This window comes from Stomoxys calcitrans, chromosome 4 (assembly GCF_963082655.1).
Source record: "Stomoxys calcitrans chromosome 4, idStoCalc2.1, whole genome shotgun sequence".
NCBI classification, from domain to species: domain Eukaryota; kingdom Metazoa; phylum Arthropoda; class Insecta; order Diptera; family Muscidae; genus Stomoxys; species Stomoxys calcitrans.
In genome coordinates this window covers 20,888,329-20,905,492 of record NC_081555.1, presented here as the reverse complement: position 1 = coordinate 20,905,492, position 17,164 = coordinate 20,888,329, and the positions used below count along the sequence as shown (strand labels likewise).

The following is a 17,164-nucleotide window of genomic DNA, read 5'->3' as shown; positions in this document are numbered from 1 at the left end:
TCACAGGTGTTTTTTATTCGTATAAGACCCTATCTTTTAATAAACAAAGGTAAATAAACAATGCCTTAAGTGTGCACTGATAAGCCGAGAAGAGCCACAAACACCTAATTGACCGGGTTTAGTATTTTTAGTGCGCATTTTTAAAATAGTTTGTCTCTATCGCCCCCCATGGGTTTCACCTGAATACATTCCATTCTCTTGGCACTCATTATCATCAGTATTGGAAGTCGTAATTTAACCTTTAAAGGCCACGCCTTTTCTACACAATACTTGGAAACAAAGGGGTCATTCTGAAATACAAATATGTCTTATCGCCTGCTCACATGAGTATAAATCGACCTATTTATAAAAAAAATAGTTATAATTGGGCTTAGCAACATTTATTGGAGCAAGATGTAAAATGATTGAACAAAAAATTCTTCACATACTGGATACACAAGCCCCGAAGGACAAAAACTAAAGAGCTAAGTTCGGCTGGACCGAATCTTATATACCCTCCACCATGGACCGCATTTGTCGAGTTCTTTGCGCGGTATCTCTCTCTAGGCAAACAACGAATAATGAATAAGAACTGTTATGCTATTGTATCTTGATCAAGTTGTAGTCCGATTCGGATCATAAATGAATTGAATGCTGAACATTGTAGAAGTCATTATATAATATTTCAGTCCATTCGGATAAGAATTTCACCTTGTAGGGGCTCAAGAAGCAAAATCGGGAGATCGGTTTATATGGGAGCCGCATCAAGCTATATATCGATTCAGACCATATTGGACACGTATATTGGAGATCATGGGAGAAGCCGTGGTACAACATTTTTGCCAAGTCGGATGAGAATTGCGCCCTCTAGAGGCTCAAGAAGTCAAGATCCCAGATCGGTTTATATAGCAGCTACATGAGGTTATCTACCGATTTGCGCCATGCGCCCAGTTGTTGAAAGTCACAACAAAACACCTCGAGCAAAATTTCAGCCAAATCGAATAAGAATTGCGCCCTCTAGAGGCTCAAGAAGTCAAGATCCAAGATTGGTTTATATGGCAGCTATACCAAGTTGTAGACCGATTTCGATCATACATAACACAGTTGTTGGAAGTGATACCAAAACACCACGTGCAAAATTACAGCCAAATCGGATAAGAATTGCTCCCTCTAAAAGATCAAGAAGTCAAGACCCAATATCGGTTTATATGGCAGCTATATCAGGTTATGGACCGATTGAACCACACTTAATACAGTTGTTGGAAATCATAACAAAACACCTCATGCAAAATTTCAGCCAAATGGGATGAGAATTGCGCTGTTTAATGACTCAAGAAGTCAAAATCCAAGATCGGTTATATCAAAACATGGACCGACATGGCCCATTTACAATCGCAATTGACCGACACTAATAAGAAGTATGCTTTCGACAGACAGGCGGACGGACGGACATGGCTACATCGACTTAAAATGACATGACGATCAAGAACATATATATTGGGTTGCCCAAAAAGTAATTGCGGATTTTTCATATAGTCGGCGTTGACAAATTTTTTCACAGCTTGTGACTCTGTAATTGCATTCTTTCTTCTGTCAGTTATCAGCTGTTACTTTTAGCTTGCTTTAGAAAAAAAGTGTAAAAAAAATATATTTGATTAAAATTCATTCTAAGTTTTATTAAAAATGCATTTACTTTCCTTTAAAAAATCCGCAATTACTTTTTGGGCAACCCAATACTTTATGGGGTCTCAGAGGAATATTTCAAGAAGTTACAAACTGAATGACGAAATGGAATTGCAAAATGGCTTAGTCTTCGGTGACAAGTAAAAAACCATATATCGCATTTTTGGCTTGTAGAATATTCGGTAGGTTTTGGTCGAGTTTGGTAGGATGTTTTTTGTTTTTTAAATTTTGTTAGGAAATAATTTTCTTGTGTAGCAACACTGCTTAAGATCAATGTTGGCAGCCAAGAAAATTACTTCCTACCAAATTTTAAGAAAAATCCTACCAAAACCTACCAAATGTTCTACAAGCCATAAATGTCATACGAGTAATGTTTTTATACTCACCACCGAAGATTTGGCCATTTTGCCATTCCATTTGAAACACATCAAACTATACATTTTCAACCCTACAAAGTATGCACACTAGATCGTCGTTATATTCATAGACAATGTGAACATGTTCGTCCGTCTGTGTGTGGAAATCATTCTGCAGCTTAAAGTTCAAATATGGCCTATATTTTTATATAGCACCATTTATACCGACCTGCCGATAAAAAATTTTAAGTTCATGAAAGTCGTATTCTCACACCGATTCAATTCAACAAAAGTGCCGATTTAAAAGTATGAGCCAAAAATTAGATTTTTTTACCCATTTAAGCGATGGTAGGGAGTTGCATGGACCCCTGAACGTCTGGGTATTGACCAGATCTGACCATATTTGTATGCAGCTGTCATATAGCCCAGTTTTCCGATTGAAGGCATTGAACGCACAAAAGCCGCATTTGTTACCTAGAATTTACGTAATTTGTACCAGTTAAGTCAATATCAGTGCTTACGCCCTTTTCCTGAAGTTTGGAGCAGTGGGACCTCTTGTAACAATATTTGGCTCCTCGACATCCATGGTTTTATTCTGCACTCTAATGAATACACAGAAACGACAAGAAGTGAAATAATTTTGAGTTATCCCCGGCCAAAAATTGAGGTCAGCCTACCAACCTATTAAGAGCCTACCATAAAAACCTACCAATTTTGGTAGGAACCTACCACAAACGGCAGCACTGCTCATGATTTGGCGAGAACCTCTGACACAGCACCAACCAATTCTGAATTAAATTTATTGGACATGGGCGCGTATGTTTACTTTTCGATTATTGTACCTGAATATGGCATACGTCATACGCCACCTTGTTCAGTCATTTCCTCGGCTATTGTAGAGAAGAAGACAACAGGGATTTTTTTATTTACCCATTAAGTGGATTTTCTCGCTTAGTTTTAATGGCGAAAAATGCTATCCGCGTTTAGGCTGTAATAAACCAATTTGTTTATTACAGTTTGTTTATTATAAGTGTAAATTGGGCGATACATATACATGGGAGCCATAGCCAAATCTGAACCGATTTTGATAAAATCTTGCAAGTATGTTAAAGTCAGTAACAAAACAATTCATGCCAATTTTTGTGCAAATTGGTTGAAAATTGTAGTAACTACGGTCATTTAAGTGCAAATAGGGCGATACATATATATGGGAGCTATATCTAAATCTGAACCGATTTTGATGAAATCTCGCATATATGTTAAGATCAGTAACAGAACAATTCGTGTCAAATTTTGTGCAGATCCATTGAAAATTGTAGTTACTACGGCCATTTAAGTGCAAATCGGGCGATACATATATATGGGAGCTATATCTAAATCTTAACCGATTTTGATGAAATTTTTCAAATATGTTAAAATCAGTGACAAAACAATTCGTGCCAAATTTTGTGCAGGTTGGTTGAAAATTGTAGCTACTACAGCCATTTAAGTGCAAATCGGACGATACATATATATGGGAGCTATATCTAAATTTTAACCGATTTTGATGAAATTTTCCAAATATGTTAAAATCAGTGACAAAACAATTCGTGCCACATTTTGTGCAGATCGGTTGAAAATTGTAGTCACTACGGCCATTTAAGTGCAAATCGGGCGATACATATATATGGAAGATACATCTAAATCTGATCCGATATTTACCAAAATCGATAGCTATCGTTATTGGTCCAAAAAAGTTATATGTGCAAAATTTCGTGATTGCATAGGACCACAAATATGACTCGCACTTTGATTACCTTATTGATCACAGACGGACATGGCTAAATCGAATCAGAACGTGATTCTGAGTCGATCGGTATACTAATCAATGGGTCTAGCTCTTCTCTTTCTTAGCGTTGCACACAAAAATGCACAAACTTATAATACCCTGTTCCACAGTGGTGGTGTAGGGTATACAAATTTTATGTAAAATACAACGATGCGTCGAAGTTGCGACAAAGTTGCTTTCATTGTAAGTGTTCGTATGCCCGCGGGCGTAGGAATTTATGCGCGTCTGTGTGCTATTGCCAATCTCTGTCTTAAAGCTCGTAGTTCTTGTGATTTGGCGAGCAACTCTGGCACAGCACCAATCATTTCTAAAATAAATTTATTGGACATGGTTGCGTATGTTTTATTTTCGATAATAATGTCATGCATCATACGTCACATTGTTCACCTATTCTCCGTGTGAAAATACTTGGCATTTCAACTCAAATCGTCAAATCATGGGTGCTAAGGACTAAAGTGTTTTTTTTTTTCAACTGGAACATAACCTAAGACTTACTTACTTTAATTGGCTATGGCAGAATATTTGTTCTATTAGCCGAACTTAGAATAGCGTTCCAAGCGCCTTGCCTTCAAAAGACTTCTTTGCTGGACCTTTTTCATTCATTCTGACAACATGACCTAGCCAACGCAACCGTTGTATTTTGATCCGTTTAACTATGCTAAAGTCGTCATACAGCTCATACAGTTCATGGTTCATATGACGTTCATATACTCAAAATCTCGCTACAGTCTTTAAAAATAGAGATATGTTTTGCCCATATGCAGGCTCAAAGATGGGCTATTTCGGACAATATCTTGATCGAGCCCCCATATAGACCGATCTGCCCATTCAAACCACATTTATGAACCGATTTCGCTGAAATTTGGCATAGTGAGTGAAATTTCGGCACGAATGTCGGAAATTGGCTGCCATATATACCAATTTCCACATTCAAGGCCTAGTTGCCATAAAAAGGCCATTTACTACTCGATATTTTGATTATTCCACTAAGGAACAAGGGCAAACTTAAACTCACATATCAATGAGTGCAGTCCGATTCAAGTTTAAGCTCAATGATAAGGGGCCTCCTTTTTATAGCCGAGTCCGATCGGCGCGCCGCAGTGCGACACTTCTTTGGAGAGAAGTTTTACAAGACATAGTACCTCACAAATGTTGCCAGCAATAGGAGGGGAAAACCACTGCTGAATATTTTTTCTGATGGTCTCGCCAGGATTCGAACCCAGGCGTTCAGCGTCGTAGACGGACATGCTAACCTCTGCGCCTACGGAGGCCTGTTAGACCCTTTAATTATCGTACCAAGTATGGACTAAAATGGACTTTATTTGGACCCAACTCTTTGGCCGTTAAAAGGCAAATTTTTATACCCAATTTCAATTCAATTTGGAGCAGCGAGATGTGCTAGGCCCTTCGACAACCGTACCGGATATAGTCCTGATTGATCTATATTTTGATATAGCTGCCATATATACCGATGTCCCGATTTAAGGTCTTGGCCCATAAAAAACGCATTTGTTATTAGATTTTGCCAAAAATTGAGCACAGTGAGCTATGTTAAGCCCTTCGCCACCCGCTCGCAATAAGGCACAGATGGGACTACATTTGGATATATTAGCTGTCATATATAGCGATCCCCCAATTTAAGGTCCAGGGACCATTAAAGGCACATTTATTACCTGATTCCCCTGAAATTCGGCACAGAGAGTAGTGTTAGGCTCCTCGACATGCTTGTCGAGTAGGGTTCAGATCGGACTTTATTTTGATTAAACTGCTATGGATTCATAAATTATCCATTCAAACCAAGTTGGTGAATATTCAGAGTACAGCCCAGGCTACCTAAATGCCTTTTTAAAAATCTTTATCTATTTCCCTAGAAGCTCGAAAACAAGATGTATTCGAGAAATTTTTTTGCAGGATTTCGGAATTAATACCCCAATTTTGAGAATACTCAAAGGAAACAGCCAATTTTTTTTTTCATTTTGCTGACCAGTGTAATAGCATTAAGTTTTATTTTTTCTTTCATATAGGCCACCATATCATCTTAGACCCCTTAACTTGAATCCCGTATGGATGCTAACAACACCGAAATTTATGTTCTCATAATGGACCATCTCAAATCCAGCCTCTTGAATCATTAATTTAAAGGTTTCCTGATTGGGGAAGTTGCGTATGCTTGTACTCAAATAGTTGGCCTGTTCCAAACTGCCGGACATCAAAAGGAATAAACCTGGAATCACTTTATCCGTATATTGATTGAATGCAAATTGCATGGGATAATTATTGAGATGACTAAATTCTAAACACAAGAAACGGCCACCTGGCTGCAGCACACGATAGGCTTCTTGCAACACCTGCGGAGAAAATGCATGGTTCACAAAGGTAAACGAGATTAGGTCAAGGTAAAAATGTTGTATATACCCGTTCCATATTGGTGACATTTCTAACACCAAATGATGTAGTATAAGCATTAAAACTATTATCGGTATATGGTAAGTTTTCTGCATCCGCACACTTCCATTCCACGGTCACATGGGGCAAGCTACGGTCCGTTAGACCCAGGTTTCGGGCTCTTTGTTCTCCCACATTCAACATGTTCTGATTGATATCCAATACGGTGAGAGCACTTTTAATGCCCTTGGGATTCGATTGCATGGACAAATGTTTTAAAACTCTAATTGGTATGTCACCTGTGCCACCAGCCATATCCAAGAGGCATATACCAGGTTGAGGTGCCAACTTATTCACTAGCATATCCTTCCACACACGATGCATACCCAAAGACATGACATCGAGAAGGCGATCATAAGAGTCTGCCATATCCGTAAACATTTTATTGACTATGAAAAGTAAGACAAAAGAATAGAAAATTTGCAAACACAGACTCATATGGTCAATACCTACCCTTTTGGTTTCTTTCTCCTGGGGTAACTTGTTCCGAACCAAAGAACTTCGTTCGCTTTTCGGAGGATTTGTGTGTTTCAGAGACCCTGTCATTGTAAGCTTCCATTTTGGCTGTTTGTTGGTATGAGTTACTTTGGTTTCTTTGCAATAAAACTTCATGTTGGCAAAGATTGCTCAATGATTTCCAATGAAAAACTCTCCTAGAATTCATTGTGACCTGATAAAGTTCCTTTAGCAACACTTGTTGAACTAGCTAAACTGAAAATAATGTAATTTTCAACTTTACAATTTCTTAGGTTAGATTAGGTTGAAAAGAGAATGCGGATATTAATCCGCCCCATGCCATTATGGACTAAGCCAGTAACCGGCTTGTTGTTCGCATTAAATACTTAAAAGTAACCTCGAAAAAGAAAATCTAAGTCAGGAATTCCAAACTACTTACAAAATTCCTAACTGTTTTCAATACCACGCTCCACTCTCCAAAGAGATGCCACTCAGTGGGATAGGATCGAAAAAATCTGGTAAAAAATATGCCGTGTAAGAACGGGTATAGATATTTCTGAAGCGTTAGCGAGATCGTGTGCAAAATTCAAGGCTCTGGGTAGTCCAGGCGCCTTTTGGCAGGCTAAAGCTTTGTTCGGTAATTCGAAAATTTGTTGGGGCTGCCAAATCTTTGTTTGTGGTCCGAATTCCATAAAGGGAAAAAAGGGAAAATTTGAAACTTTGATAGCAGTTTTTGTAATTTGTGAAAATTTCAGGCTGAAATTCTCGATCTGAAAATTTAGAAAATTTGATCAAATTTGATTGAAAATCGTCTGCTTGCTAATTATTAGATAAAAAGGTTAATATATTGGGTTGCCCAAAAAGTAATTGCGGATTTTTCATATAGTCGGCGTTGACAAATTTTTTCACAGCTTGTGACTCTTCTTTCTTCTGTCAGTTATCAGCTGTTACTTTTAGCTTGCTATAGAAAAAGAGTGTAAAAAAAGTATATTTGACTAAAGTTCATTCTAAGTTTTATTAAAAATTTACTTTATTTATTTTCTTTTAAAAAATCCGCAATTACTTTTTGGGCAACCCAATACGTTGAAGAATCAAGACGAGTGATTCCATTATGAAAAGAAATTTTCTTCACCAATCCATTGATGTAATCTAATTTGCGAAATTCGAAAAATTGAAGAAGTTGTTAATGACATAAGAAATGCTCCAACGTCTCATCACCTTTCCCACATACCCTACACATGCTATCACTTGCCACACATATTTTGCATAAGTGAGCTCGTAGTTCTATGTCTCTCGTTATGATACCGAAAGCTTAGCTGACCTCCTTCTTATTTCCTTTCAGTAAAAGCCTCGTCTTCTCTTTATCCGAATCTACCTCAAGGATTTTCGTCGTCCTACCGACCGTTTCCTTGTACCACAGCGTTAACTCGGACTGCTTCGAAAAGAAAGGTTTCGAGTTAAACAAGTCCTAGTCCAAGTCCTCTACCATTACAATTTCTTAAAAAAAAAGATAAAATATAGAAAACTGAACAGAAACCGCAGGGTGATTTTCATTCATAAATAGACTGAAGTTTTTTTGCAAAAGAATATAATAAAATAACTTTTCCTATAAAGGCCTGTCATTAAAACAATATACTCGTATGATGACCACTCTTCGTATTAGGTGAGTTACACAAAACGAAATCAATTCACTTTCCCTTACAGAGCGAACAATTGTTCGTTGGTCTGAAGTCAAAAAAAAATCGGTTAAAAACATGCTCTTAAATATTTCTAATTTACAATAAACGAAAAAAAATGTAAGTACGAAAAAAAAAAATCGGGCGATGCCGACCTTTTGATACCCTACGCCACATTGGATATGTATAGAGATGGGCGATGGGTAAATTACCCAAAAGGTATTTACCCTGTAAATTGGGTAAATACCCGGGTATTTACCCATTTATACCCAAAAGCTGGGTATTTATAATTTTGCAGGCATCTTGGGTACAAAAACAGTTTGCAAAAAATTTTTGATGATTTCTGGTAGACCCCTTCTCGTTTCTGTGAAGTATGACTCAGATCGGACTATATATGGATATAGCTGCCTTATAGACCTACCGCCCGATCTCCCGATATAGGGTATGGAGGCCATATAAGATCCATTTATTACCTGAATTCGATGAAATTTGGCACAGTGTGTTATGGTAAACCCCTACCCATTCCTGTCAAATATCGTCGAGATCGGACCATATTTGAATATAGCTGTCATATAGACCGAGCATTTTTCATCCTATTTCGATTAAATTTAGCACATCGAGTTTTGGTACCCCTTTAAATCCATTTGTTGAATATCGTCCAGATCGGACCATATTTGGATATAGCTGCCCTATAGACCGATCTCCCGATATAGAGTATTGAGCCCATAAAAGGAGCATTTTTCATCCGAATTTGATGAAATTTGAAACAGTGCGCTGTGCAGAATAGGATGAAAAATGCTTGTTTTATAGGCTCATTACACTATATCGGGAGATCGGTCTATAGGGCAGCTATATCCAAATATGATCCGATATAAACCACACTTCACAGAAATGAGTAGGGGTCTACCAGAATTCACTGTGCCAAATTTCATCGAAATCGGATGAAAAATTACCAATTTATTGCCTCAAGTCTGGAGATCGGTCTATATAGCGGCTATTTATAACTAAAAACCCATTTTATGAGATCAGAAGATCAGGTTTATATACAAAGAATAGGAAATCATCAAAAATTATTTGCAAAATGTTTTTATACCCAAGATATCTGCAAAATTATAAATAACCAAATAAATACCCAAAAAAGGTATTTATTGGGTATTTACCCAATAAATGGGACCTATATCTAAATCTGAACCGATTTCTATCAAATTCATTCATCATACTGGGAGTCATAAGGGAATCCTTTGTGCCAATTTTAGTGTGAATCGGTTAACAAATGACCAAACTATTGCAATACTAGTCCAAATTGGACAAACATATATATGGAAGCTATATCTAAATCTGAGCCGATTTCTTTGAAATTCGCTAATAATTACGAGACTTATAAGAGAATCAGTCCTTCAAAATTTCGTGGGAATTCGTTTACAAATGACGATATAATTACAATTTTAGTTCAAATTGGACGAACATATATATGGGAGCTATATCCAAATCAGAATCGATTTTTGTCCAATTTCAATAGGCTTCGTCTGTGGGCCCAAGAAAATGCTTGCGCTAAATTTGAAGACGATCGGATGAAAATTGCTACCTATACTTTGTACACAAATTAACATGGACAGACGAACAGACAGACAGACGGACATAGCTAAATCGAATCAGGAAGTGATTCTGTGTCGATCGGTGTACTTATCAATGTATCTATCTCTATATAATACCGTGTTTTTGTTGTTGTTGTAGCCACATTTTCATGTGGAGATGAGCAAGATCGTTCCGGTCCAAAGGACCGATCGCCACGGGAACAGGGTTGCCATTGGTTATTTAAAGGTGCCAATAACCCGCCTTGTCATATCGAGCATCACAGACACTCAGTATTTGTGCAAGGGTCGGTGCCACCCGCCATCTCACTGAGACTCTCCGCTCGATCTTTGTCAATCTCCTGTAGGTGAGCAAGATCGTTCCGGTCCAAAGGACCGATCGCCACGGGAACAAGGTTGCCATTGGTTATTTAAAGGTGCCAATAACCCGCCTTGTCATATCGAGCATCATAGACACTCAGTATTTGTGCAAGAGTCGGTGGCACGCATCTCATGAGACTCTCCGCTCGATACCGCTGATTGTCCTGAAGCATTCCACCATCCGCAACCTGTAGACGCGCCCGGTAGCTCGCAGTTAAGCTTCCTGTGACGGCAATAAACACCACATGGATCGGACCTCAATGTTTCAGCTTGTGTGGTGCTCACAGCTATGCCGTGTCGGGGTTATAAAACCCTGTATTATACCCTACACCACCAATAGTGGTGTAGCGTATAATAATATTTTATTTTTTTTTTTTTTGGTTATGAAACCAGTTTTTTGTTCAAAATGAAAATGTTAATGCACATAATGAATTAATTAACGGCCTTCAAAAATAAATAAATATTTTGAATGAAGTTAATTAAAAAACTGCATGTGAGGCTTGCTAATCAAGTTAACATAAGCTGTTGCTATTGTGTTTTAAAGGGAAACGATTATTCAAGAAAAAAACGGGTTTCATATGAAAATAACCACATCCACCAAAGCAGTGGATACCAAGCCAAAGACAAAGCATTGTTGTTGCAATCAATGCAACTGCAATGCAACAACAGCTGTGTTTTATTTAATACTATACAGTACAATGAAATTTGTATGAAATTTACATCTATCCAGGACAACGAAGTTCTGGGGTCGAATTACCGCATACGTGAACGAGGGCGCTATTGTATCGAATGAAATTAAATCTCGTATTTAATTAATATTATACCAGTTTTATACATATTTCAATGTAATGGTTAGGTTAGGACAAGGAGAGAGTGACAGTCCATTACAGACTCACTTAGACAATTTTAAGTCCATTGTGATACCACAGTAGCGACAGACCAAGGCTTCTGGCGGGAATCGAACCCACGACCCCTGCACTGGTAATCCAAGAACGCCACCAACTCGGCTACCGGGGCGCCCTTTTTCAATGTAATATTTTTTATAAATCATGATCGACTTAAACATTTGAGTCCTTAGATATAAAAAGTTCTCTTTCAATAAAGAAATACATAATTCACAATAGAGAGATTTCGAAAGATTTTACTCGTTCACGTATGCTGTAATTCGGCCCCTGAATCAATTACCAGTGCAGGCATGGCGAAACAATTAAAGGTGGCCTCACTTCTACAACAACTACAAATCATATGATGCAATCCGCCATTTTGCCATCAAGCTGATCGACATTTTGCCAACACACAAATTTGTGTGCGTGTGAAAAAAGAATGCAAACAAAAATCTGATATTTTATTACGGTCAAACAAGGCCGGCTGTTAACAGCTGTTCGCGTGAGCCCACCTTGTTAAGGCCTTGCAGTGCAGGCTTATATAGAACATCTGTTGTCAGGATTGCCATTATATTTTTTTCACATATAAATTTGGCCACTAGCAGGAATCCTCTATTGTGAATGGCGAAATAAAATATAACTCAATTATTCATACAAATGCGTGCACAAATCTTAATAAATTTTATTTGACTGCTGTGTCCACACATGTTTTGCATATTTTTTTGTTGCAAATTTTACAGTTATTTGCATTTTTTCTTCGAGTTGTTTTGACTGGTTGCAAATGGCATAGAAACAGGCTTGCACTGGAAACGTTTTATGCGTTTTATTTTTCACCTTCAGGGCTTATCCATTCAGTACCAAAATAAAACACAGCAAATGTTAAATAAATACCACAAAAATGAGCTACATAGCTGGGATGGCTGTTATGTCTTTCAATTTCTTTTTAATAAATTTTCAATAATCAAATCTTCTTTCTTAACATAATTCTCATGGTCATTAGCTCGACTCTCTTTGGATAAAACTAAAATAACCAAAAACAATAAAGTCTAGTTTTAAATTTTATTCTAATTTTTTTACAACAACAAAGAAATTTTTAAAAATTATTTTTTGGTCACTTTAGAAATTCTTTCGAAAAATCCACCATGTCTTCGTTGATATATGTTAAATAGTTTATAAACAGCTAATATTAAACTTGTCTAGAAACATTTTTAGAGTTTCTCCGAATCATCACTAATTTTATAGCACCATTTTTTTTTTTTTTTGAAAAATTTTTTAATTTTTTTTTTAATTTAAAAACTCTAGTTTTCCATACCCAATGAAAACAGATTTTGTTGTGTGCCAATGAATAAGCGCGTTGAAAGACTAATTGAAGCAAAATATTTTGTATTTTAACATTACTACGGGTTTTTAAAACGAGATTCTAAAGATATTCATGCTTGTGTAGTAGATATGCTTTAAATATGTAAATTATGTAAATCAAAATACTTGTTGGCTTACAAATAACACCAATATTAACATAGCATAGTTTAAAACAACTTACTTGCCTACTTCTTAACTACAATCAACCAAGTTTGCTACCCAGAAAAGCAAAAAAGTCTTTAGAAATAAAAGATGTCGTCTGCTGAAAAAGTAAATATGATAGTGTGTTAGCAAATCATTTATGTCCTAAATTTCAATATAAACATAAATAAATAACTCATTTTAAAGTTTTTTGCCTGTTAAGGCGGACAAACAAAAATTGTAAAATTTTATGATTGAGCTTTCGAGTACTTATACCGAATTCATTGCGAAAACACCTCTATGATATAAATACCACATTAACCACGCTTGGCAACCCTGTCCTTAGCTGTACTTTTCCCAATGCATGTATTTTTGTGTAATGACAGATTTTTTGTCTACACAAATTACACTACTCCCATGGTATACACATGATTCTGCGCATCTGTTGGAAGTTGTATTGATGGCTTTGAACGATAGACACGCTGTCACTCCGTGTGTCCAGGTTCGAATCCCGACCGGGCTCTGCCGAATTTTTCATTTTAAATTTTTTTCCTGTTAGGGCGAAGATCATTAAATTTTCCAATTTCTGTTTGTTTCTCTTTCGAGACGAGCTCAATGATTGGAGATTTTTACTTTACAAATAGAAAAGGAACACACCTCAACCACTATGGAACGCGTTTCGTAATTTGGTTTAGTATTGCTCATCAACCGCCCCGGTGGACGAGTTGGTAGCGTGCATGGGTTACCCGTGCAGGGGTCATGGGTTCGATTCCCTGCCTTGGTCTGTCGCTACTGTGGTATCACAATGGGCTTAAAATTGTCTAAGTCTAAAAATAAGTCTGTAAAGGACTGCCACTCTTATCTAACCTAGCCTAACCTTCTCATCAGCCATATTAGGTGTGAAGGCTTCAGGGGCCGAACGTTGGTATGTTGTACTTATACCGAATTTATTATCACAAGTGTCTACAGCTACCACGGCTAAAAATTTATTCTCATATTCTCGCCAGGATTTGAACCCAGGCATTTAGCGTCGAAAACAAACTGAAGACAGTCAATCGGATATTTTTCGTTTCGTCTTTCTCTATTGTTTTTGGATGTTGATGTTACAGTTCGTTGTGTGTTCATGCTTAATTTGCTTGCTGATCTAGGAACTCTCCCACTTAGATGCGTTACATCCAGCACGATCTGGTAGTTAGTCAAGTAGATTTGGCTGGGTATATGAACAGGTAATGTGTGTCGTATGGTCGCAAGTTAACTAAAAAGTTATCTGCTCTACCAGAGAGCCTAGAGGCGGCATTTTGTAGCCATAAACCTCTTTATAAGAAAAAAATTTTCATCGCTGGTTTCCCTACCCAATGGAGGGGCGACATTTGTAAGGTACTATGCCATGCATATAAGCCATGTAATAACTTCTCCCCAAACTCGTGTCACACTGCTGCACGCCGTTCGGACTCGGCTATAAAAAGGAGGTCGCTTAACATTGAGCTTAAACTTGAATCGGACAGCACTCATTGATATTTGAGAAGTTTGCCCTTGTTCCTTAACGAAATGTTTATGGGTAAATTTGCATTTGCAAGCCTCTGCTTTCCTAACTGGCAGCACTGGGCTATTAGATGGCCATCTAAAAGATGACAGACCGGCCAAATGTTTTAAGTGTAGTCAACAAGGTTTCTTAATCAGTACTCTATTACTATGTGGCGGTAGCAATTCTCGTCAAACTCTAACAAGTAAACAAGCTCGTTCCGGTCCATAGCACCGATTGCCGCGGGAACGTGATGGCAATGGGTTATTTAAAGGCAAGAGCCTTTAAGCAAGAGCCGGTGCCGCCCAGCTCCTCACTCAGACTCTTCACTCGATACGGCTGATTGTCTCTGACTGTGAGTATAGTTTCCGCTACTCCACTTGGAGCATTCCACTACCCGCAACATGTGGATGCGTGCCGTAGCTTCCAGATGAGCTGTTCATGATAACGATGAACACCAGTAAGGTCGGAATTATCCCGGGCCAGGAGTACTCTAAGTACTACCAAGTAACTTGAGAACCCTGTTTCTAAATCTGACTTTGTCACAAATTGCAGTAACATGTGCATATTACCTGTAATGGGGGTCCAATGTAACACCAGGTATTTTGGTGTGCGGAATCTTTAGCCATGAACCCCCAAATTCAGCTACCGATGTCGAAAGTCAGCCCTTTCTGTAAAGCAACTCGTTACCGTATGACTGATGTATGATATACTATACATATATACTGTTTTCCCTTTTCAGATTTTCTGTTGTGGCAATTTTACAGTCTTTAATAACAAAATTACTCTAAGTGTAGCTTTTCATTTAAATATTCTTAGCTATGGCAATGTGTTGCGTATAACTCATACATTTTATGAAGCATATGAATGATTTCTTTCTCGAATATCACAAGCACTGGTTTCAACAAGTTTCGTAAGTACCCATACTGGCGTTCCATTGAAGAGCATAGGTGGGCTTGTGCAGCATAATTTTTCTGTGAGAGAGATTGCATAGTTCTCGTTGTTGTTGTAGCTGCCACATATTTATTGTGTTGTCGTAGCAGTGTTGTACAGCCTTTGGCGGCAGCCTTTGCCGATGAATCACTCCATCGGGTCAATGTGGTACGTACAACCGGCTGCTATGTTTGCAAGTTGAGATAGCGGTCCTCGACCGATCGCCGGAGAAACGTTATAGGCATTGGTTGTTTAAAGGCATCAACAACTCGCCATGTCATAGCGAGTATTATAGGCACTCAGCATGATTGTAGCGCTGGTAAGCTATTGTTATAGTGATTTAATTACACTGACACATCCATATACAAACATGTAATTTTCCATTTCCTTGTTTATTATAATATGATATTTATAACACTTTCTATTTGTTATAACTTAAAACCAGAATGTATGCTAACAACTCCAAAAGTTAGGTTTTCGTAGCGCACCAAATCAAAGCCAGCCTCTTGAATCATCTCCTTAAAATCCTCTTGTTTGGGAAATTTTCGTATACTTTCTACCAAATATTGATAAGGCTGCCACTGACCTGCTAAAATTTGGCCCATAGGGGGAATAACATTAAAGGAATATTGATCGTACAACCATTGCATTGTTTGACTATTTAAATGGCTGAATTCAAGGCACATGAAACGTCCACCAGGTTGCAAAACACGATAAGCCTCACGAAGTACCTTATAAATTCAGAAAAATAATATATCAAATATATCACTTTTAATCACTCGCTTTTACCTGGTCTACATGGGTACAATTCCTAATACCGAAGGCAATGGTGTAGGAATTATATGAATTATCTTCAAAAGGTAGTTTTTCGGCATCAGCAACTTTCCATTCAATTGTCATATTGGATAGTTTTTCCTCGGTCAGTCCAAGTTTTTTGGCCCTTTCTTCACCCACATCTAACATGTGTTGGTTTATATCGGATACTGTCACATGGCTTTTAAGTCCCTTGGGATTTGGTTGTCCTTGTAGATACTTTAAAAATCTAAAAGATATATCCCCGGTGCCACCTGCCATGTCTAAATGTCGAGTACCGTGCTGTGGTCCCAGGCGTTCAATGAAAATATCCTTCCATACACGATGTATTCCCATGGACATGGCATCATTCATTATATCATATGACTTGGCCACATCTTCAAAGACTTTATGGACTGCAAGAGAAATAAGTTTAAGTTATGTTTAGTTTTCCATTTATGTTTCCCAAGTTACCCACCCTTTTGTTCCTTTTCACTCTCCTTCACTGTTTGAAACCCAAAATGGGTGGTGCCCTCTTCGCTAGTTGTGGCATGAGAGGTTTGATTATTTCGTATAAGGAACAAACGATATCCACAAGGGTAGTGACTTTTAATTAGTTTTAAGGAAGCAAGAAGATTCCGTGACACATTCATTTTGCTCCTTAAAGAGTTATTTTTTTTTTTTTTTTTTTGGACTTTAATTGAAATGGCAGAGTACGACTCTATATGCCAGGTTGTACTTCCAAAGTTGGTGTCCCCACCAACTGTATATAAAAACACGTGTAATAAAATTACAAAATTAAAAACAATGTACAGTTATAACTGTACTGAGTATAACGATGACTATGCACCGAATCCCGAAGCGTCCACTTCAGACGAATTCTAAATGCAAAGTGCTTAAAGAGTTATATAAAATCAATTAAAACGAATAGAAAATATCAAACTTCTAAAAACTAAAAACAGATGTTAGACTCATTAACAAAGCAAGAAGAAGAATTTGGTGCCGGTAAATAGAACAGCCTTAGCCTCTTACTTCAGGTTTATGATATAAACGGTATTACTTCATTTAACTAAAATTTGCAATTTTTATTTATAAACCGTATTTTTTAATTCAGAAGTTTATCAATTTATTAATTTAATAATATTGAACAGCTGTTTC

The 17,164-nt window shown here is 37.5% G+C and overlaps 2 protein-coding genes across 3 annotated transcripts; both read right to left on the bottom strand.

Moving 5' to 3' along the window:
* Nucleotides 1–5,816: 5,816 nt before the first annotated feature.
* On the bottom strand, nt 5,817–7,002 carry LOC106085024 (2-methoxy-6-polyprenyl-1,4-benzoquinol methylase, mitochondrial-like). Its single transcript, XM_013249026.2, has 3 exons — nt 6,745–7,002; nt 6,262–6,680; nt 5,817–6,194 (listed from the first exon to the last, which is right to left on the bottom strand). Exons 1-3 carry the CDS (start codon nt 6,953–6,955, stop codon nt 5,880–5,882), a joined length of 945 nt encoding a protein of 314 aa, XP_013104480.1. The 5' UTR covers nt 6,956–7,002; the 3' UTR covers nt 5,817–5,879.
* Nucleotides 7,003–15,587: 8,585 nt separating this feature from the next.
* LOC106084956 (2-methoxy-6-polyprenyl-1,4-benzoquinol methylase, mitochondrial) lies at nt 15,588–17,131 on the bottom strand. 2 transcript variants are annotated; one of them, XM_013248955.2, is made up of 4 exons: nt 17,039–17,131; nt 16,485–16,666; nt 16,004–16,422; nt 15,588–15,945 (listed from the first exon to the last, which is right to left on the bottom strand). In XM_013248955.2, exons 2-4 carry the CDS (start codon nt 16,657–16,659, stop codon nt 15,643–15,645), a joined length of 897 nt encoding a protein of 298 aa, XP_013104409.1. In that variant the 5' UTR covers nt 16,660–16,666; nt 17,039–17,131; the 3' UTR covers nt 15,588–15,642. The 2 variants fall into 2 exon arrangements, with proteins under 2 accessions (XP_013104409.1, XP_059223426.1); XM_059367443.1 differs by lacking the exon at nt 17,039–17,131 and adding an exon at nt 16,911–16,969 and having other exon boundaries at nt 16,485–16,674.
* Between the last annotated feature and the right edge of the window lie 33 nt (nt 17,132–17,164).